Here is a 22,131-nt window from a genome sequence, read left to right on the forward strand (position 1 = left end):
CAATCACAGTGCGCGTACTATCTGAGATATAATATCATGCATCAATAAACTCACTGTAAGTGTCAATAGTGGACCATAACTACGACTGTTTCCTACCCGTCCGTGATGCATCCTATAAACTACCAACTCAGCCTTACCTCCTTTTTCAGACTGTCCATCTTTTTCAAAAGGAACATTCTGAGAGCCTGCCTCTCTTCGACGTGGATAAACTTTAAAGCAACTTCCTCAAACGAGACTTGAGTCTGGGCATAGCACTTAGCTGCGCTGGTGTAGCTAGAACCAATGAATCGATCAATCAATCAATCAGTCAGTCAGTTTGTTCGTTAATCTATTCAGTTAATTCGTTTGCAATTAGCTGACCACAAGTCTAGGCCCGGTTGTTCGAAAGACGATTAACTTAATCCAGGATTAGCGTAAACTTTTGTTTCATGTTTTCAACTTTTTGGTGAAATTTTCTTTTCCTATTTTTGTTTTTTAAGATTGACTTCTTTTAATGTAAAGTTTTGCCGAATATCAGCGTTGAACAGCATTTGGGAGTAGAGAAATAAACACCTTGGTTAATTTTTAATTTGGGATTAGCGTTCACCTGCTTTTGAACAACCGGGCCCTGATGGTGAAAGCAGCGAACTCGCTCTCATACTAGTAAAGATTGGAATACCTTAGATAGCCAAACTAGAAACTCTCCAACCTTAGCAATTTTTAAAAGAAACTTATTGTCTAAACTTCGTATGTAGTTTATAATTTATAACCATTCGTCTTTGATTGATTGATTGATTGATTGATTGATTGATTTATTTGTGTATTCATTATCTATTTAGATGTGACGCTTTAAAAGTATGTACTCTTCATTGAAATTTACGTCTATTGTAACTTTTAACATTTGCTTGTCAGATCATATGTTCTACATTTTTTGAAGATCTTTTATATTTAGGACCTTCCTAATCAAAACCACAATTTGTGATAGAGCGTCCTAATAAAAGATAGTTGTTCTTATTATTATTGTGTTAATCACCCCCACAAGCGAGTTGATAATTTGTAATGACCATCACAAAGAGGTTAAAACTGGTCGACCCTTCGATCGTTAGCCATTCGTCCAAAGGAAGCCGGAATTGTGTATTTTTATATCAAATGGAGGGCCAACAACTGATAGGAGCACAGTAAATTAGTTGGAAAAAAAAGGCCGAGGGTTCATTGATTCCATTCAATGTGATTTAAAGTTTGTGTGGCTTTGGTCTAGCACCCCCGCCCCCAGACCCCGCTGGATTTGCTTTGCCCGTTCTCGTTCCCTCGCCTCCACTATCTGAGAGCCTGCAACTTTGGTCAGACCAAAAAAAAGATTGAGTCAACCACGGCTCACAAGTCTAGCTGTCTGTGAGTTAACTGATTAGCCGGTCATAAGGCAGCAATGCAATCCATTTATCATTGACAACAGGAAGCGAAACGCAAGGTTCAAATGGTACATTCTTCTGAAATAATTCACTACTGGTAAACTAACCTTTTATTTTGAAATAGCTCTTCAGCTTGCTTCGTTAAAACTTTGTCTAGATTTGCTGGATTATCCTGTTAGCAAAAAGATCTGTCATCACTGAAAAATACTATCTATAATTATATGAGCTGTATTTATGGACATCCTGTAACAAGCCACAAAAACGGAAATAAAAGAAATGCACCAATCATGATTGGTGATAATGATTGTCGCCATTTTATGTTTTATTTTCTTTATTCAAGTAAATAGGAAGACTTTCTGGAAATTTAAGATTCTTAGGCCTTTAATTACAAAAACCTCATTTGAGTTGGGCTTTTTTTGCAGTGTGCCAATTAGTGGTAGTAATAAATGCACAAGAATATTCATGATACTTGAAAAATGTTTTAATTCATTTTCTCAATCCTAAACCCTTAAGTTTGAAAGTCGCAGTTTTCCTGTGAGCATTTAATTACGGCGGGTCGTAGAAACACAGGTCACATTCCACCAGTCAGTGTATAATCATGTCACTGTGCTACAGACAAATAAACATCACCAAAAGTGTTTTCTAGCCCTAATAACTATGTCAACGAATGTTGTTTCAGGTCTAGCACCAGACAAACCTTTGGCTCAGTTGTTCATCATTGGAGAAGGGACTTCTCTTCTTGACCTGTGCAATGTAACCTGTGTTTTGGGCCAACCTGTTTAATTATCATACCTTGCAGTACTCCTTGGCTAACTCAAACTCTCCTCTTTCGAGATACATGTGCCAAACATCCCTAAAGTGTAAAGATGAAAGGAAAGTTTCGTAAATGCAGAACAAAGAACTCTTGGCACAAGATACTCTCAAGACAATTAGGAAACTCAAAGCACAGAGTCCAGGGGCCGTGGAGAGGGAGGGGCTGGGACCCCCCCTTTTTTCCCTATGGTTTTGCTTTCTCCCAAACTTCTCCCCCTCTCCCCTCACACTTCCATGATCCATACCAAAACCCAGCCTTTCCACCCCCCTTTCAAATGCACTCCGTGGGCCCTGAAGACAGTTACATGAATGCTCAGTTTTGTGTTACTAATCATTCTCGGTAGGACTGCAAGCCAAAATGTTAATTACAGCACACGCTGGATCCAACAAGAGTTTTGTCGTTAGCCGAAAATGAATAACGGAAAAAGAGCCAACAAGCTTGTCAGGGGAAGATTTATCAGCACCTCTCAGGGAAGACTCAACTTCACTCAGACCATGAAATTTTATGACCAACCCATCTCCAAAGGAAGGGAAGGTTGAGAAAGTTTGACAAATTGCTAATTGGTGCTCTGTCAAAGAGAAAGTGTCAAGAAAACCTTAGGCACCTTTAATAATGAAGCTTATATAGCTAGATGCTATCTACTCAAGAAGCCATTTTTCCATGTAGGAGCTGAACCATGCATCCACCATCTCCCACCCAACTCAATTAGCTTTGCTATTGTCCGGTGGGAACTTTACTTCAACTTTTTGTAAATATTAAAATAAAACGATGATAATCATGATGATGATGCAACAGGTAACATAGTAAATACACATGCACACACTTTAGTGGTTATGAATGGGACCTTACTAACTTCAATGCATGTTATAAATAATCTCCAAACTACGAACAAAGCTTTTGTGTCATATCCTAGTTAGTAGTTGTAACTTCCAAAATTTGAATGACCAACAACATTAAAGCTTCACTGATAACAATACACTATGAATAGCGCGATTAGTACAAGTCATGCTCAATAAATAACCATGTTTAACTACATGTATCATTTAGAAAAATCTCTTTTTCCAATGAACAGGCACCTGCTTTCCTTTGTGACATGGTACTGAAAAATAGCGGAATCTGAGAAGATCCATACTGTTTTCTTGACACTGTCAATACAAAGACCTCTCATTGCACCATACTACGGAGCAAAAAAAATGTGAAACTTAATTACCAGTAATTAATTTAAATTGCATGACAGAGTCCCTTTTAATAGTATTCTCCCTTGCACCTTTTTTTTTAGGTGCTGTCACATGAAACAAAAGGGAAGAACGTTGTGTGATTATAACACTAAATAAAGGTGAAAAGAATACTATAGACCTTATTCATAAATGGCAGTCAATTTATAATAATTCTTTTGTTGAAGTGCAAATTACCCTACCAAGCCTCCATACCATACAGTGAATTGAAAAGAATTCTTGTTTTAAAATGAGGCTTGGTAGGCTAATTTGCACGTGGACAAAAGAATAATTATAAATGTGACCGCCATTTATGAATAAGGTCTATAGCTAAAGGGGATCTGTCATAATATTTTGCTAACTCTGCTAAATGCTAGAAGATGTCATTACGGTAAATCAGTAAAAAGCCAAAAGAAAAAAAAAGTGGTCTGTCTTGTGGACTGAAACGTATTACAGTCTCCTGTTTTACAAATGGGATGGATGAAAATGGATCGGATTTTTTCAAATATTATTCTCTTACAACAACTTGAAGACATAACCAAGACTATACTATGTACTCAGAACTCTTTGACTTTGCTGATACAGACTTCACTGCGTTTTAGATGTAAACCATACTGTATGTATACGGTATCATGTTTAAATATGAAATTGCAGAGAATTGGGATTGGTATAACTACAAATCATCGTAGAACCAGCCATTTGAGTCACTAAGATTCTGGCACAAATAATTTAAACCACAAAATGTAAACTTTTATTTCAACCATGTCATTGCATGGGGACCTCTGTAAGATGGAAAGTAAAACGAAAACCCTGGTGTAATCATTTGCCCACCAGGTGCATGTACAGTCTGTAAGTATACAAATAATAGTTATTGTAACTACAAAATAACATTTAATTTGTTGAATTCTGGCCTATCTTTCATTTGAGTACTGAAACTACTATGAATTGGCTTACCAAAGGTGACGAAAGAATGATGTGAGATTAAACAATACAATAATATCGCACAAACCCGAGGAGGAAGATGATCTTCAAAAACAGCTTGCTCACTCAGAAGGGACACAGCTTCAAACCTGATTAAAAGGAAAGAATTCTGGAAATTCATCTAAAATAAAAAAAGGAGCATTACTTACAATACCATAACAGACAACAGTTCTTCAGCACATCTAAAGTGTTATCTATTAACTCTTTTGGATGATTTGTTTCCATGGCAACATTTCAGTACCTGTTTTGGTAAAGCATCAGAGCATGGAAACCAGTAATACCAACAGAAATGGCAGGAATGGGGTCCCTTCCATCTGTTAGTTTGTATCTTCAGTTGCATGTAAGGTTGATAATTTGTGTTAGACCAGTTACATGTAATCCACCTGACATAGAATGATTTGCAGCTGCTATAGAATGTTGGTGTCTATCATCAACAACTTTTTCAAAACAATTACATGTAATTTGCAAAGCAAGCAGCAGAAAAAAAGGACCATGCTACAGTAAGTGCACTTTGAGTGAGACAAGAACTAAAAATAAACAAATAATTGTTATTGGAAAAGGATCGAAAGATTTGTAGAAGGAGCTGCTACCTGTAAGCCCAACTAAAGTTTTAAGTCCTCAGGTCTTTGATTGTCAAGAACACTTGACTTGAATGTCAAGGACTGGTGATCATTTAATTTAACCCTGCAAGAGTCTCATAACTGGAAGTACATTGTAAGGAGACCATGGCAATAAGGTAGCATCGTGACAATAGCGATGTTTCTCATGACTTCACCCATTGTTATTAATATGCCAGCTACAGGTAGAACCTACATGTAATTGGCTGTTGAAACAATGACTTCTTTTGTTCTGTGGTTGGCAAATTTGAATATCAAAAGAAATGTGATGTCAATGTTGTAAACAAGAAATATTGCTATGTACATCCTGAGGTTATGTGATGTCACTCATCTTACTTACTTACTTATCCTCATCGGGCCCATGAGGACTCTTAAGGCCGGAAATACTTTATAATTCATTCAACAGAGGATCTATACCAGTTTTATTGAACAAAGGACACTGTCTCGTTGGCTAGCTTAAATAAGCTTTGTGAAATATGAATCAGTCAAATAATAAGAAATCTTTTGAACATATTGTAACGGACTGTTGATATAGTTAAATGAAATTTAACATAGTTAACGACAAGGAGCTAGTCTGGTCAGTAGTGTTTTGCAGGCGGTTGTTAGTGTCTTGGCCGTCTATTAGTGTTTCTTGAGCGTTTTGGTGCATTCTGTAGCATTTGTTATAGTTACATGGTTTACAACCGGGAGCTAGTGCGGTCAGTAGCGTTTTTGCAGGCATTTGTTAGTGTTTGATGCGTTCTGTAGCTTGTGGGAGCCCTGGGGCTGACATTGTCCAGCGGTACTCCTGGTTAGTGCATGTGTTGATGTCCCATGTGTTTGCAGCGTGTTTGTTGCTAATTGTGGCGTTACAAGCGAGTCGAATTAGTAGTTTAGTGTTTCTTGGCATTCCCTCCCTTCACCCCCCCCCCCCCCTTTTAATTATTTTTTTAATATTTTCTTTATTTCTTTCTTTATTTTTTATTTTTTTTCTTTCCACTGAGCTATGTGGCTCAACTGTGACGGGTGCCTGAGGGGGGCCTGCCGCGGGGGGCTTGTGGCTTGGTTGTGGGTTGGGCAGGCCAGTTGGGTGTTCTAGCGCCTTGGGGATGTGACTGCGGTTGCAGCCCCCAGGCTTCTTAAGCACCTACCCTCCACTGGCGACTTGGGCGTTAATGTGACATAGTGCCCAAATATGGTAGCTCCATATTGGGGCATGCCATGTGGTCGTTAGAGCAGAGCAGATTGTAAGAGTGTGTGGCTCACGGACGATATTAAAAACTGAAAAAATCAAGTGTTCTTCACGTTCTGTGTTAGCAAACCCAGGTTACAGTAACAATATTTTCAGTAATTAATCATCATCATGAGGATACTGTAATAATCTTGTTTCTGTTGTGATGTTCTCAATAGACTCTTGAGGATTGAAGTCCAACTGACCAAAATAAACACCACTTCCTGTTAAATTGGAAATGAAAAGATATGTGCACTGTAACATTAGCTCAACATAACTGGGAAAAAATGCTATTTGCTAACAAGAGGACACCATAAATGTACACTGTGAGAACATAAGTACAAGCTTAATGAACAAAGGAAATAATCTGATTCGTGACATGCCTCAACAAAAATTAATGTTCAACTATAATGTTCAACTATAGATTGTATTTTGATAATAAAATGTTACAGTAATAGTTATTAACCCTTTGATGCCAAAACCAGCCTAAACTGCCCAGACAATTTTACTTGTCAATGGGGATCCCCTGGGAGTCAATGGGTTAATAAATATATGGGCTATTGACCAAGCTTGTTCGGTCAAGATGGCTGGATATTGGCCAAGTTCTTTTTTTTTGCGTGTTCATGGACTGAGACAAAGTCGAGGTCTATAAGCATGGGTCAAATAGAGGGTCCTTCTCCAGATACTGGAAAAGCATTGTATTTGTGGTCACTTGGGATTAGTCTTAATTTGGAGTAACTTGTTTTGTTTTCTGTGTTTTGTTACTTTTTTTTAATGTGATCTTCACTTGCACTCAGTGCCTGAGTGCAGAAGGAGCCTATAAATGATTATACTTCAGACACAATGGTGGTAATCAGACTTCAGGGTAACGGTATGACAGACCTGTAAGCCAAGCAAATGATCTTGGAAGTCCTCTGATTTTGGGGTAAAATAGTGCTAACTTGCTGTTTTCCAAAGGTCCTGGCATCTGAAGGAAAGGCGCTGTACAAGAAAATATCAAGTTATTTTTAATTTTATAACAACTTAGAAGGTTCAAGGCTTGCATTTGATTGGCTACATGTATCTCTGACTTTGCTTGCTCATTGACCAATCAGAATGCTTGGTTTATTACTTCTTTTTGCAATGAATTACCTCTTTTCTGCGCTGTTACATGTACCTGAAAAAGTGCATTTCTCTTAGCCAATCAGAAGGGAGTCATTTTTTCATGTATAATTATTAGGATATTTGCAAAAGCTTGCTAATTCCTTTAAAAGTAACACTTAAAACCCTACCTGGACTATTTTCATAATCTGCAAATAGTGGTTGAAAATCCAGTGAATCTGTTCCTGTTGCATCACCAATGAACTGATACATGCGACTAAAAAAAGATTTTTGAATAAACAGGGTATTGTCAGCTAACAACAAGACACAACCTTCAGTGAAGCATTATCAGAAAATCTGAGATACCAGTAGTTTAAAATTCAATATCATGTCAGTTGTTTTGAAAAAGGGGAGCAGGGCTGGTACAGTGTTGAGCGCACTCATCTCCCACCAATGTGGCGCAGGTTTGATTCCCAGACTCGGCATCACATGTGGGTTGAGTTTGTTGGTTTGCTACTCTGCTCTGAGACGTCTCCCAAGGTACAGGTACATACTTGTACAGTAACTCCTGGACCAGTTTTCCCCTCTACCCAAAAACCAATAATATCTTAAAAATGCCTTGTCAACGAATATATGCTTTCGCTTCGTTGTGGGATGAAAATGTGACAACAACTCTACCCTGCAGGGAAAATGTTTGTTGAGGAGTGGCACATGACCAGCCTGAACCAGGGTTCTTCCCCTCAGCGACAAAGGACGCAGAAAAGAGAGACCCAGGGAACAAGGTTGAGTCCCTAAAAGTCAACTGTTTAACCTTGATAACCCAGATTTACGGGACTACTATATTATCTGGGTACCAATTTTTATTATTGGTGAAAGTTAATAATAATATTTCCTACCATTGTGAATAGTACGGCATAACCATAGCATTAAATTGCAGTTGTGTAGCACAAAAAGTGTATTTGTGGAGCATTTTCAGCAGTTATTTCCCCTTCCCTCTAACCCTTTCCCACTGTTTTAAATTTTATCAGTGTGTGATGAATGCCTGCATGTCTCCTACATGTATGCTTCATAGACCTCTTTGCAGCTACGGCGGCCCTTTTGATTTCTATTGTTTCAAATAGCTATTATGGGATGCCCAGGGGGCAAATTAAAATTTTTAATTTGCCCCCTGAGCATCCCATAATGTCTTTCGTAACAATAGAAATCAAAATGGCCGCCTTATCTGCAAAAAGGTCTATGGGAACTCGTGGCTGGGGTGCCAGGCTTTCCTAGTCATGGGAACAGCCTTCATCTACATGTAGGAGCTGGCTGCCAATAGTGGAAGCTCCTGGATGTCTCAGGCACCACACATGCACTAGCGACGAAGTTGTTAACTTAGAAGACATGTACATGTACCTAAGAGTTGACACCATGATAAAGTATTTCCTGTCAGACTTTGGAGTTGCTGGAAACTTATCAAACATTATTCCAAAAACTGGTTCGTCTGGGTCACCACTAGAATTCACATTGTACAACTGAAATACAAAGGTCAGGCAACATTCGTTATTAGTGCAAGCATAAGAATACCATTACATATTTAGGGTGCGTTTGATTGACCGTATGCCGGAATAGGAATACATGGAATATAAGTTAGAAATCCTTTGTTTTTATGGAGATTCACATTAAAATTGTCAAACATCTGCTAAAAAACTATCTTAAACATATTTTTATTATCCTTGCTACTTCGAAATGTGCCAAACATACCGTTTTAACCATCACTCCACATATTCTTATTCCGGAATAGGGTCAATCGAACGTGCCCTTAGAATAGATAAATTATTAGAGTTTTGTTCTGGCTGCAATAGGTTGGTTTCAGATCATTTCAGGGATCTTCAATCCACAGGTTTCAAAATAAAAAGACAAAAATAATCAAGAAAATACATCTGTATAAAAGGAAACCCAAGGACAGAGCAAGGTATGAAACTTAAGACTGGGAGTGAGTTACTGCTAACTGCTGGATTTCAACAGAGGAAGAGAGCCAAAATGAAAAAGATATGAAACATAAATCAAATCTGAGATGATGAATTAATTTTTTGTAGGATAACACATTCTAACTCAGATGGGTATCCCCAAGGCTAACAAGAAAACAAACAAAGAAAACAATACGACTAAAATAATAATCAAGAATTGATTATGGTCTCACAAAGGAGAAAAATGTTAATAACAAATTAATTGACTGTAGGCATTATTTGACTCACTATTCACCCCATGATTTAAGCAATGTTATTTAGTCTATAGAGTCGTAAAAAACTAGCCTATTTAATTAAGGCATGCCAAATAAAATGTACAAGTTATAATACATGTACATGTACATCAACCAAGCTCACTTGTTTCCAAAATTTTTCTAGTCCACCTTGAAAAAACTTCTCTTCTGGTTCAACCTCTGTCTGAAATATTAACCCTTCCAAAGAAAACAAAATAGTGAGAATTCTCATTTGAACTGGAAATCTATCCCAACTCCAAAGGACTCCTGTGTTCAAGTAATTTTTCCTCTTAAATTCAAAGCATATCATGTCAAGTACGTAAATGGCTTTCACAAGTTAGAACAGTTTGTCTGTGGTCAAATAATAATAACAACAATAATAAACAAAAATGAAAGGGAAACCTTTTGTTGTTCCTAGGAGAATAGTTTGCGTAGAACTTTCAGTCAATTTTGACTTATTCCAAGCAACAGCATTGATTAAATGTCCCTGAGAAGAGAAACAGAAAAAAAGGGGTAGAGTGTCGGCATTCGATCCGTCGGAATGAAATCAAAACCATGTAATCGGAGCCAAAATGAGAGTCTGAATGCAGGCAAGTAAGGGACCAGTCCGCAGACAAGGGGAGGAGGGAGGGGAAGGGGGTGATACATTATGCCTGTCTCATTTTTACCTTCATTTTTGCCAATGGTTTGGGTTTCTTGGAGTCCCTCGCAAGATAAAATGACTCTTGAGATTTCATACAAACAATCAGATGCCTGGCAGTTGGATCCATAAAAATGGCGTGGATTGAGTCATCCACTCTCTTGGTGATATCAATACCTATAACAAAAAAACAAAAGGCCAATTCTCCACAGAGTGAGCAGAGATCCAAACAGATTAGGTTTAATACATGTGTACAGATGAACAAGTTATTACATAGTACTTAGGGATTAGCCCGTGAGTCAGGCTTCCAATGACCTTTTGCTCAGCTCTGCTATCATGTTCTTCCTCCAAAAAAGGAAATGCACTTACCTAGCAATAATAATTAGCAATTATTCCATGAGCGCGCGTTGGATATGAGATGGTAAATAGCCAACGAGACGCGTAGCGACGAGTTGGCTATAACCACTCTCTTATCCAACAAGCTCGAATGGAATAATTGTTTTATTAAATTCCTTAAACTCCAAAAGTTTAGAAGTACGAAATACGAGCGAAAAAAGCGAGAAAATCCTAGCGAAATCGAAAAAAGTTGATGAAGATGCGATGTTGTGTAATACCGCGTGGTCAGACAGATGCAGGCTCATCACAAAAACATTTCTTACCTTTTCGCGTATCTCTAAGCTTCGAAAGTGATCTTAACTTTCCACAAAAACGTTTTTCTTTTGCTTTATACCGAAAGACATTTCACTTTCTGGCGTAAACGTTTTTAGTTCAGCAACGCTAAGCGCAATCATTTACGGTCCATATAAGGTCAAACTAAGGTATATGAGCTGATAACCGAGATTGAGTCAACCAATCAGAGCACGAGAATTACAATATCCGAGGTTGAGAATTTAATAAGTACTGATAATAATAAAATAATAAATTATTATATACAGCGCTTTACACAAAAGTTCTAAAGGGCTTCACAATAAAAGAAAAAAATATAAGTGTACAGTGTAATAAAACTTAAATACCTAAGGGATGAAATATTGTTAATTTAAAAAAAGAAAGGAAGATAGACTTAATCCACATCAGCAACCACTGGTTTATAGCAGTACTGAGTTTTAGTAATGATACATGCAATTACTTAGAATAACATTATACCAAATTTTATATACCAGCTAGGGTACAGTGTACATGTATTTCAACTGCAGAATGAACATGAAATGTGTGTTTCCAGAAAATGTCCATACCCCCACCACGGAGGGTCACAAAAATTCCGAGGGATAGGGGGCTCTGAAAAAGGCAAATTTCCGAAGGGGAGGGGGGTACATAAAGAGTACATAAGGAGCTTTTTTTTTCCAGTGGGTTTGAAATGCAATCGAATAAACACTTACACACTTTTCCAATTGACTCAAGGTAAGCAAGAAAAAAGGAAAATTCTATCAGTTAAAATAAACATAAGATTTGTTGCCACATATTTTCCACCATTATTCTGAAGCCAGATGACACAGAGAGCACTGAGCGACACTCCTGAGCAGGACATTCAACGTGAAGTCAATCAAAATGGCTGACTTTAAAAGATCGCGCTGTTTTTAGCTTGAACGCATCTGGTACCTTTTTTGATGGCATTAATCGTGCAGTCAGTTGATTGAGATCATTTCTTTGTACTCATATTATTTCTGTTAAGTACAATTTCCCGTGAATTTCAAACCTTCGATAACTAGACTATCAAATAGTTTCATTGTTATCTGAGTGTGTAAAACTTTACGAGTTTGTAGATGTATTTCTAAATGTTAGCAAAGTCGATAATTTCAGTGCCATAATTTTGTCCTGACACATTTGTAGCCGTCAATGGCGATGAGAGACAGCGAAGACTTCATTTGGTTGTTTAGTTACCAGATGGAACTTGAAAAGTATATGTTTCCCACATGAAATGTGTGATCAATTGAAAAATCCTATAGCATACAAAAAATGTACTGTCATTTACAAACTACAGAGACAAAGTGCATCATATATATAACTTTATTGAAGTGTTCCTGGTGAAAGACAAATTTAAGCGACATTTGATTCAAACTTCAACTAGGTTGCAAAACGTATATGATGCAGACTTGAAATAGCATCAACTTTCAGTACTTTTCTTTGATTTTTGAATGAAAACTTCTTTCAATTGAACAGAGAAAAGGTCAGTTGCTAGGGCATTAAAGTGTTGAATAAGTTCAGTTGTCAGTTTGAACATTTCAATGCGTCTGTGAATACGTCTACACTGTAGAATTTCCACGATCATAGCTCTAAGTCAATAAAAATAAATAACTTCCCAAGTGGAAAAATCATGGAAATTCCAGGGGGTGGGGGGAGTAACGTGAATCCCTCTGGAATGGAAAATCCAGTGGGGTGGGGGGTCAAACTGGAAAAAACCCTCCATGAGGGCTGGGTTGGGGGGGGGGGGGGTATTTTCTGGAACCACACAATGAAAGTTAGAGAGGTCATTCAAATTGGATGAGCAGTTGCCATGAATGTGCGATTGACTGTATTCCTTAAGGCTAATAGGACCTAATAACATTGTTTCCCTGATCAATAACTGGTCAATAAAGCAGTTTTGCATGCAAAATGGGTCAGCGTCCCTCATACGCCATTTGCAAGTGGTCCCATAAGGTCAATATTGCTTAATTGTCCAGATAACTTGCATCTCAAGAATACTTACTATTAACTATAATGTCTGATGTGAGATGATCTTACTTTCGTCGACTGTGAGGGACCTGACCATGATAAAAGGGTAATATATAAGTCTACAGTTATTTTGCAAACTCACGATCTATTTCACTTGGGTTGGACAAGTCAAGTCTCATCAGTTCATTGTTGCTCAAAGCTATGGCCACCATATTACTGCTAACTGCAACGTCCACGATGTTGCTAGGTGGTCTGCAATTGAAAATGTCATTGCTAACTGATACAGTACATGAGTCATAATTCAAGTCTAAGTCCTCCTAATTGTCTCAATTAATGGATCCCTCAAATTATATGCTAAAGAGGTTTTTCTAACCATTGACAATGTAATTTTATGCTGAGGGAAAACAAAAGTCTGAGGGAAAATTGAAGGCAAAATCTTGTGGAGATGTGGCAACTTCCTTTGATCAGTAAAATAATAAACTGCTATTTACTGTAAGATGCAGTTACATGTAAATGTAATTTGATGGAGTTAACCACAGGAGTCCTTCAGTTGTGATCAGCGGCCTTGGTCAGTGTATGTGTTGTGGTTGTGGTTGTGTAAGGTGGGTGAATGTGTTGTCAAGGAGCTGTGCAGCAGGCTAGGCACTCGTTCCCTGAACACGACCCAAGCATGACCTCGCATCACAGCACCCTAGCCAGATGAAATAAACTGGGAGTCGATTTTGCTGATTTTGCCTACATACAAACTTAAGATGCGATCCCGGGTCCACAGAGGTGGGAGGCACGAGCGTTACAGCAGGGTCGTCCTTACTCTTCCCTTTTTTCCACTGTTTTTTATCAGTGTGGTGGGTGCCTGTCACCCATGCTGCATGCCGTTCTCAGACATGGGAACAGTCTCCATGTAGGAGATAGTTGCCAATAGTGGAGGCTCCTGGATGTCTCAGACACGCAACCTCCACCTCCTGGCCCGAGTTGTTCAAACAATGGATAGCGCTATCCACCAGATAAATCACTACCCAGTGGATAAACACTAGCAAAGTCGATTGAGTTATCCAGTGGATAGTGATTTATCCGGTGGATAGCGCTATCCATCGTTTGAACAACTGGGGCCTCAGGTCCGTTGTTCAAAGGGTGGATAGCGCTATCCACTGGATAAATCACTACCCATTGCATAACTCAATTGGTGTCGCTACCCACAATCCACATTGGAAAGAAACAATCTATTTTCCAATTTCTTGAGATACAAGTGAGCAAGATAGCTCTAATGAAAAAGTTATTGTTACCTGAAGTTGATCTTTTGCCGCCGAAAAATGGGAACTTCATCCTCGCTTTTCACTTCAACGTACCCTGTTGAGATCTGAATGTTTTTGTTTTTGTTTTTGTTTTAGATGAGTAAGACACGAACACTAATGAAAATTATTAACTTAACCAACTGGAATGAATCACTGATGGCGAGTGAAAGTTTTAAAACTAAGTACAGCTTAAATATTTTACGTAAGCTTAACTTGAGCTTAAAAAAGACAAACTGGAGAGAACGAGAGCTGATACAGTTGTATGGTATGAAACACGAGGGGATTTTCCAACCGAAAATATCGTAATTCTCTGGTTATTACTGGTAACAAGGAATTCTAGAAGTTGGGTTTTCGCTCACCGGTTCAGTGACATCTGGTCCGAGAAAAGGATTTAAATTTTCCCCTGCTGAAGCCTGGAGGTACTGATCCAGAATCGACGCCATTTTTGTTAATGATACAGTGAGAGCCCTTTGCGTGGGTAGGGTGGGTAAGATTTTCTTTGCGCTTGTAAAATTTTAATAAACTCTTATAAAAACCCACTGGTGCAAATGATTTCAATAATCGATCGTTCAATTCGTTTTATTGTCTGCATTTCTTATCTTGATTGCTCTCGGATACATTTTCGAAACTCTTACTCTCCCTACCCTAGTCAGTAGAAAGCAGACGGGCATGCTATCGAAACCGAGGCAAGGAAAGTAAACATTTGTGTCAAGATGGCAGCTTTCACCTACTTCTCAAAGGATCTGTTGTCGAGTCTCAGCGCTGAGGTCCTTTGTATGATTCTTTCTTATTTGCCAGCAAAGTCTTTGCTGAATGTGAGCGAGTGTAATCGCCGTCTGCGTGATTTGTGTCAGGATTGCAATTCACTATGGAAGCATCTTTGTAAGGTGAGGAAACGTAGAAATCATACATGCTGTTTCCTTAACTTACCTGCGAATACAATATTTTATTTTATATTTTATCGTTCGAAAGCGAATGAAATATTGTCGTTATTCTTCTATGTCAAGAAATATTTAACACGCTCCCATTTTCCCTTTTTCTTCCTAGCGAAACAACGTGTATAAATTCCATGCATCTTAAAAATTTTACGAATTCAAATTAAAATTAATTTCTAAAATCACTCTGGTATTTCGCTTGGTCTACTTCCTGCAACACGATTCTCACAAATTTAATTCCACGCTTGTATTGTTGTTGTATTCTTTACGAAAGTGCAGGAAGATTTATTTTTGTTGCGTCTGGACTTGAACTGGTAACTTTAATAGAGATCATTGTTTTAGGAAATTACGTTCACGTAGGTTTGTCGTGTTTTCTCTGTAGTGATCTCAGTAAAAACAATACGATTGTCACGAGGTTTTTGAAGAAAAAAAGGTAACTTTCAAATCGAAAATGAAATGCAACAATAAAATCTTCACCCAATCACAACTGCAGTGTCTTTTACAAGACGCTAGTGTATCCAGAAAGCACAGCTGTTTTGGGTGCTGATTTGTAATTCTATTGATCGTGGCGGGTTAAATTACATTGTATGTGCATGATTATCAAGGTGAAGTTAATTACCATTAGGGTGAAGCATTTTGACAAAATCAGCATAAGACTGAATTTTTGGTGTCCAAACTTGATCTGCTGATCTGGACATAATTTTTTGTTTTCAATCAAGATTTCGAGGAGGAGTTGGGATGGTAGTAATTTGAAGGTGTGGGGCAATGGATTGGTGACAATGTTCCTCATTTTATCTTCGCTCATAATACTCCTTGTTTGTTACAATGTACAAATTGAAATGATCAGAGGTTTTTATAACAATGCCAGTGATCTATATCCAGTAATAAAATAATTTTATTGTTTTTTTTGAGGTGGCTCAATCCACCTTACTGATAATAATTATTATTTTGTAGAACCCAAGTGAGTTATTTCAAAGAGTAAACCCACTAATAATCGATTAATAAGTATTAATACCCCTGAATCTTTGAGTTAATTGAAGGTTTTTCTTTTCTTTTTTTTAAAGCATCAAAACTACTATTCTTCCTGAAACCAAATACACTTCCTTATTCAAAAAGTTGGCTTTGAACTTGTGAGATTATTCAGATTCTGCTACTTGCTTTAATTTGTGCAAAGCTCTTGATAGTTCATCAGAAATGCGAGATTTTTTACATAGTATTTTCATTTTCCAAAATTAATTTTACTATGTGTTTACCTCCTTTGTGATTTGCAGACAGATTTTGATGCCGATTTGACTGTGAAGGGCTCATTTCCATCGTTTTTTGTGTTGTATGAACTGTTGTATAAATCTCGTGTTATCCTTGAAGACACAGACTACAGTACGTTTAGTGGTTATCTCCCCGACTGGTTATATTATTGGAGTGCACTCAGTACTAAACCACCCCTCCCTGGATTTTCCAACTTGCCAGCTGGCAGGACAAAGAAAACCTGGGGTAAGACCTTGCTACATTTAGATACCTGCCTGGATTAATTCTTTTAACTCATTGTCTCCTGGGAGTGAGACTTGACAGATTTCACTCTGTCTAACGTCAGATGATTTTACTCTTCAACTGGGGGCAATTCGTGGGGCACCAGAGGAGTAAGGGAAAAGAAGGACTGCTCATAGTCCACTCATCCAAGGCTAAGTTTTACCCACTTGCTCTATACAGTAGCTCCAAAGCAATGTGCAGTGATTTTGTTCCGAACAAACCCAAATTGACACAAGCATTTCAATGACTAGTTGGGTTGGTGAGTTGATCCAATTAGTTTTTTTCCTAGTAATGGGGAAAGAGGAAGAAGGGGTGACATACCAAATCTTGAGGGCTTAAAATGTAACTTTAAATTGACAATGTTATTTCATACTTGTATTTTGATCGCGTTGTATTCGGATCAACCCTTTCAACTTAAAGCATAAAATTATTAGTTCATGTAGCCAGTTGAAGTTTCCAAACAAAATACTTTTCAAACAGTTTTCGGTTGAACTGCATAAATCCCTAGGCTTTGTCATTAAGAGCTTTCTCTGCCAGAATCCTCGACAGCTTGATGTGGCATTGATAAAAATTAGGATTAGCAATGGGAATTATGCTGCTCTTTACCCAATCTTGCTCAACCATTAATTTTTAAGTTCATTATATGCCATTTGAGAAAATTTGAACAACCATGTAAATCCAGAAGAAATAATGCTTTTACCGGCTGGTAAAATGCAGTTAATGGAACATGACACCCCTAGAGGGCAAGACAGCTTTCGTTCATCACGCAATCCAGTAAGATAAATAATAGAACAGTATTGAATGCTAAATTCATGAATGAGTGTTCCCTTGTTCTAGCAGTTAGTACAAACGCTATTCATGTCTGTATTATAGCTTCTATCTTTCTGTGTAATCTAGTGATATATCTTAGCTTCTCCTAGGTTGGCCCATACATTTGTTAGCCCCATTCATGACTGACAACCTTGCCACGTGGGGTCTCTTTAGCTCATAGTATAGCTGTACCTATTGGTCGAGCTTTGAGACACTGTCTTGCTATATAAATCTCAATACACTGTCACAGGGCATAATCCTGGCAGCTTGCACAAGAATACACAGTTTGTAACAAAGAACGACAAAAAATTCAACCAAACTGAAATTATTGATTTCAATGAAACAGGACTTATATAAGCTTGTTGGATAAAACCAAATTTTTTGCTTTTATTATGTTTTCTCTTATAACCTCTGCCTTTTTTTTTTATTAAAAGGGCTCACAGAAGAGGACTTGACAAATTACCAAATGCAATGCAATAAATCGAGAGAAGGAGTGAGACTGGAACGTTATTACAGCTGGTCAGATGGTCTAGAAGCAGCTCTGTGCAAGCATAAAAGCAGGCAAAGATTTCATGAAGTGGCGCTGAAACGCTGCATGCGCAGCCAGAAGCAAATTCACAAAGCCTTCCCAAAGGCATCTAAGAACCAAAGGAAAAGAGCATTTAATAAATTCCAAAATGAACACCGCAAACTCAGGAACATTCTTTCAAACCAAAAGGAAGGTGCGAGTGAATTTCTCAATTATCAGTGTCCTCACAAGATTGGGCAGGACTACATTGAAGGTAAGTTAAGACTGGCAGCATTATTGCAATTGTGCCTTGTATGATGTCATGTTACTCAGGCTCCTTTTGATTGGAACTAACAATATTTGTTGATAAATATTGAAAAACATTAGCAGAAACTCAACCTACATTATGATGTTGAGTCCAGTTTTGAGGTTGCTAGAATTAATTAAAGTGAAACGATTTTGCTCTTGCTATGTAGATTTCACAACTGAATGGTCACGTCACCATAATAATTATTTCATCTCAAAAACTGGGCTGAACTTTCCCATATGATGAGTAGCCAAATCAGCCAGGCCATCTGTGATGAAATTAAGACGCTCATTTTTAAAAATAATTGTTCATTATTTTCCAGGTTATCTTCATAAAAGTGGTATTAAACAACTGGAAAGTTACATTGAGTTTGCCAAACAACTTGAACGAGAACTAGACATTGAGGAGCTCTTGAAGGACATACCTGAGTGTGTTCTCCTTGTGTATGATAGACTTTCTCCAACAGCACGTCAACGCTTCATCCCAGCTGAAGAATTTCTGGATGTTGCAAAAGAATATTTTGAAAGAGTAAGACGTGTTTGGAGGTGGCAAAATGAAAATGGGACAGAAGGGAGACAGGCTTTTCGAGATTGTCCGGTTATTAAAGTTCACCCTTCGTACAGGTACACGTCCATTTAGCCATTATTGTTTTTCACTGTTACTCCTGTTTTCTGACGTAAGTATTGAATTCATTTGACCTTGGATCATTTGATCAAAGCCTAATTAAGCTAATCCTGGATTACAGGATTCAAATCAGAAAAGGATTCCACAGGAGCTTTAGCCACCAAAATTGGCTAGACGTTTTCTATCTTGCCACATAAATTTACCAGGTTAAGGACTTTTGATGGGGAAAATTTGAGTCTACGTCTGTAAATAATTGCACATTAGTTTAATGGACTTTTGAACAACTGGGCCCTTGTGTTTAATGGGGTTAAACACAAGACGTTTTTGAGCTGGGGACGGCAACCGGAAGTGTGCTATTTTCGTTTTATCTTCTCAGTTTTATCTTCTCACTTCCACATTTCTATTGCTGAGTATCTTTTCACCATTATAGCTGATTACTTAAAAAATCTGGGAGAGACTACTGTCCTAGCATGCGAAATGATTAGGTAATCTGTGAAAAAGATCGAACTTTCAAAGTCTTGGACCATCATATTTCACCAGCATTTTTATACAGTATGGGGTACTGTGCCGTGCACAATATGCTCCTGAGCCTGGGTGGTTATTTTCTGTACCTCTTCCTTCCCCTTTGACATTTGCCAGGAAAGAGTCGTCACAGGTTCAGAAGATGCCCTCTAACAATACATTCACCTGTGGATAGATTGAGAAGGTTTGTGTTCAAAGAGTCTGGAAAGAAATCTTGAACCAAGTGGTCTTACACTCTATTTGGATTCTTTAGGCTTCCTGCGTCTATTGCTGAACCAGCAAACATTCGATTTGATCTCCTTTCAGTTTATTTGTAGTGTGACTCTAAGTAGCCGAAGAGTACTCCTGTTTGGCTACATATTGTCACAGACAGAAACCGGAAGTGAGAAGAATTTCTAGCAAAGCGAAAATAACTGGACTTCCTTGGGTAAAACGGTAGTTCCTGCAAAATAGTTAAAACAGAGGCGCGAGACAAAACCTGAGGTTTGCATCATGGGGATAAGCTGGATTCGATTAAGTCCTTCGCAGCCGTTTTTTGCAATGTCACGGGAGCGTTGCGTGACATGGCGAAAAACGGCTGCGAAGGTGACCAGACGGAAACCGGAAGTGAACATTTTGCATGCCAGGACATTAGTCTCTCCCAGATTTTTTAAGTAATCGTGTGTGACAGAAAAGATACTCAGCAATATAAATGTGGTGGTGTAAAGACTATTAAAAACTACAGTAAAACAGCTTACTTCCTTTTACCTTAAGCTCTTCTGAGGGAGCTAAAGCATGCAACCTTTTTGAGCTACACAACCGGAAATGAGTTCATTTTCCCATTTATCTTCTCTTCACACGACTACATTTATATTGCTTCTTATCTTTCCTCTATAAGGGACGATTAGTTTTAAGGCGCTGTTACAAAGTGCAATTTTCGTACATCTTGTCACGCAACGCCATTGCGAGACAAGGTGCACGAATCATTGCCCAATGTAACATACTTTGCAACGGCCAAATACGTTGCGAGACCAGTTACAGAAACTGTTGAGTTGTTCTTTCCGCAATGGCTGCAATGAGTTTTTAAGCATTGCGCAGGGTAACATCTGTTCTGCAACTTGTGTCACAACGGTTTCCTGCACTATCCAATAAAAATGTTCCTTTAACCTCATGTGATCATCGAAACGAGACAAGTTGCATGAAACGTTGCTCGGTGTAACACCCGTAAAACAACTTGTTTCGTAATGTGAGAATGTTTGTAGAAATGGCGGTACGAGACAAGTTGTACGAAAAAATTGTACAGTGTAACAGCGCCTTAACACTCTGGGACACACTACTGTCCTGGGCGTGCGTAAAGTTCTTTGAGATTCCGGTAGCCGTCCATGCCTCAAAAACGTCGCGTGCTATTTTCACCCACGTGACACGTACCAACCAACATGGCTACCATGACGTCACATGCAAACCAGCAATTATTAATATTATTAATGCCTTACTCTTCCAGCGCTTATATCCAGACAGGAAGCGAATCTCATTTCAGAACACTCCGACTCAACTTCGAAGGACTTGAAAAGTTAAAAACGTGGCTAGATCAAAATCAGTGGATAACAAAGCTGTTGGACTCCAATTTCATCTCTATTTTGCGAGGAGTTCCTATTCAGAAACAGGGGAACAATGACGTGAGCGCCCAGGCAATTCAGGCGCTTAGAAAAATGGTCAAACTGTTTCTTAAGTCCGGAAGGAGGGTTGATTTTGATAGAATTCTTAAGAGATTAGCGGAATCAGCCAGAAGATTTTTGCACATTCACTTGGAGTGTGTGGAGAGCTTAGAAAGAACTTTGTCTCTTAATTTATAGTTTGTTGGTGCACTTTTGAGAACTTCGTCCAGCAAATCTTTACCCAGAAACGAAATTCCGCAAACTCCGCGTCCACACTTGTTCCAACACACTGCTGCGATACCGAGAGAGCAACCAATCATGTATACGTTTGAATTGTTTTTTCATTCCAAGTTATTTGACCTCTTGACTATCTGTCCTCTTGGGAAAAAAAACTACCTCAACACTTTTCATGCTCGCGAATCACGCGTGTTGATTAAGACAACGTGCGAGTTAGTTAGTGAGACAAGGGTGCGCGCGTGTCTTGACAGGCCCCGCTCTTGTACGTTGTTAATTATCAGAGCCATTTCAACTGCTTGTCGAAAGAAAGTCTGGAGATGCATTTGAGTTTGCATTACTGCCCATATTTTCATCCAATCCGATGCGAAGCAAAATAAATTGATCACTCATTTTCCCGCCTCTTAGCGCCCGCCTCATATAATTGCTTTAGTTGTGACTTGCTCTTTGGATTCTCTCAGTCCGTCTGTTGCGATAGACCAAAGTAAATGCTTTGCTTTCACGACAGTCGGTTTAAAAACACTACAATTTTGCTCGGCTAGACTCCTTATGAGAAAAATTTCTAGCAAAGCGAAAATAACCGGACTTCCTTGGGTAAAACGGTAGTTCCTGCAAAATAGTTAAAACAGAGGTTCTATGTTCACACTTTGTTACCGCGAGACAAAACCTGAGGTTTGCAACATGGGGATAAGCTGGATTCGATTAAGTCCTTCGCAGCCGTTTTTTGCAATGTCACGGGAGCGTTGCGTGACATGGCTAAAAACGGCTGCGAAGGTGACCAGTTAGAATTGAACTCTGATGAAAAAGAAATCAAATGCTAAATTGCTTTAGATACAATTGATAACTTTTAGTGACTTGTTTTATCAATTTTTTATGACCAAGGCAGACTTAGGAATCGCGCGT

General features: G+C 38.4%; 2 protein-coding genes across 3 annotated transcripts in view; one reads left to right on the forward strand and one right to left on the reverse strand.

Moving 5' to 3' along the window:
* LOC138001323 (vacuolar protein sorting-associated protein 18 homolog) overlaps positions 1–14,582 on the reverse strand; it is a 41,673-nt gene extending 27,091 nt beyond the window's left edge. Inside the window, exons 1-16 of one of the 2 annotated variants that reach the window (XM_068847975.1) lie at positions 14,487–14,582; positions 14,119–14,192; positions 12,978–13,087; positions 10,215–10,363; positions 9,949–10,033; positions 9,671–9,744; positions 8,700–8,818; positions 7,496–7,581; positions 7,107–7,205; positions 6,367–6,448; positions 4,639–4,725; positions 4,426–4,486; positions 3,279–3,379; positions 2,181–2,241; positions 1,496–1,560; positions 138–273 (exon numbers count right to left, since the gene is read on the reverse strand). In XM_068847975.1, the coding sequence (XP_068704076.1) occupies positions 138–273; positions 1,496–1,560; positions 2,181–2,241; positions 3,279–3,379; positions 4,426–4,486; positions 4,639–4,725; positions 6,367–6,448; positions 7,107–7,205; positions 7,496–7,581; positions 8,700–8,818; positions 9,671–9,744; positions 9,949–10,033; positions 10,215–10,363; positions 12,978–13,087; positions 14,119–14,192; positions 14,487–14,570 (1,473 nt within the window). In that variant the 5' untranslated portion in view covers positions 14,571–14,582. The remainder of the gene's footprint in view (positions 1–137; positions 274–1,495; positions 1,561–2,180; positions 2,242–3,278; positions 3,380–4,425; positions 4,487–4,638; positions 4,726–6,366; positions 6,449–7,106; positions 7,206–7,495; positions 7,582–8,699; positions 8,819–9,670; positions 9,745–9,948; positions 10,034–10,214; positions 10,364–12,977; positions 13,088–14,118; positions 14,193–14,486) is intronic. The other variant, XM_068847981.1, reaches the window with a different exon arrangement.
* A 202-nt stretch (positions 14,583–14,784) lies between these two features.
* LOC138001358 (uncharacterized) lies at positions 14,785–21,635 on the forward strand. Its single transcript, XM_068848003.1, has 5 exons — positions 14,785–15,014; positions 16,334–16,553; positions 17,834–18,181; positions 18,537–18,837; positions 20,841–21,635. The coding sequence occupies exons 1-5, from the start codon at positions 14,841–14,843 to the stop codon at positions 21,190–21,192; spliced, it is 1,395 nt and encodes a 464-aa protein (XP_068704104.1). The 5' UTR covers positions 14,785–14,840; the 3' UTR covers positions 21,193–21,635.
* Positions 21,636–22,131: the final 496 nt, after the last annotated feature.

Source organism: Montipora foliosa, chromosome 1, assembly GCF_036669935.1.
Source record: "Montipora foliosa isolate CH-2021 chromosome 1, ASM3666993v2, whole genome shotgun sequence".
Taxonomy (NCBI): Eukaryota; Metazoa; Cnidaria; class Anthozoa; order Scleractinia; family Acroporidae; genus Montipora; species Montipora foliosa.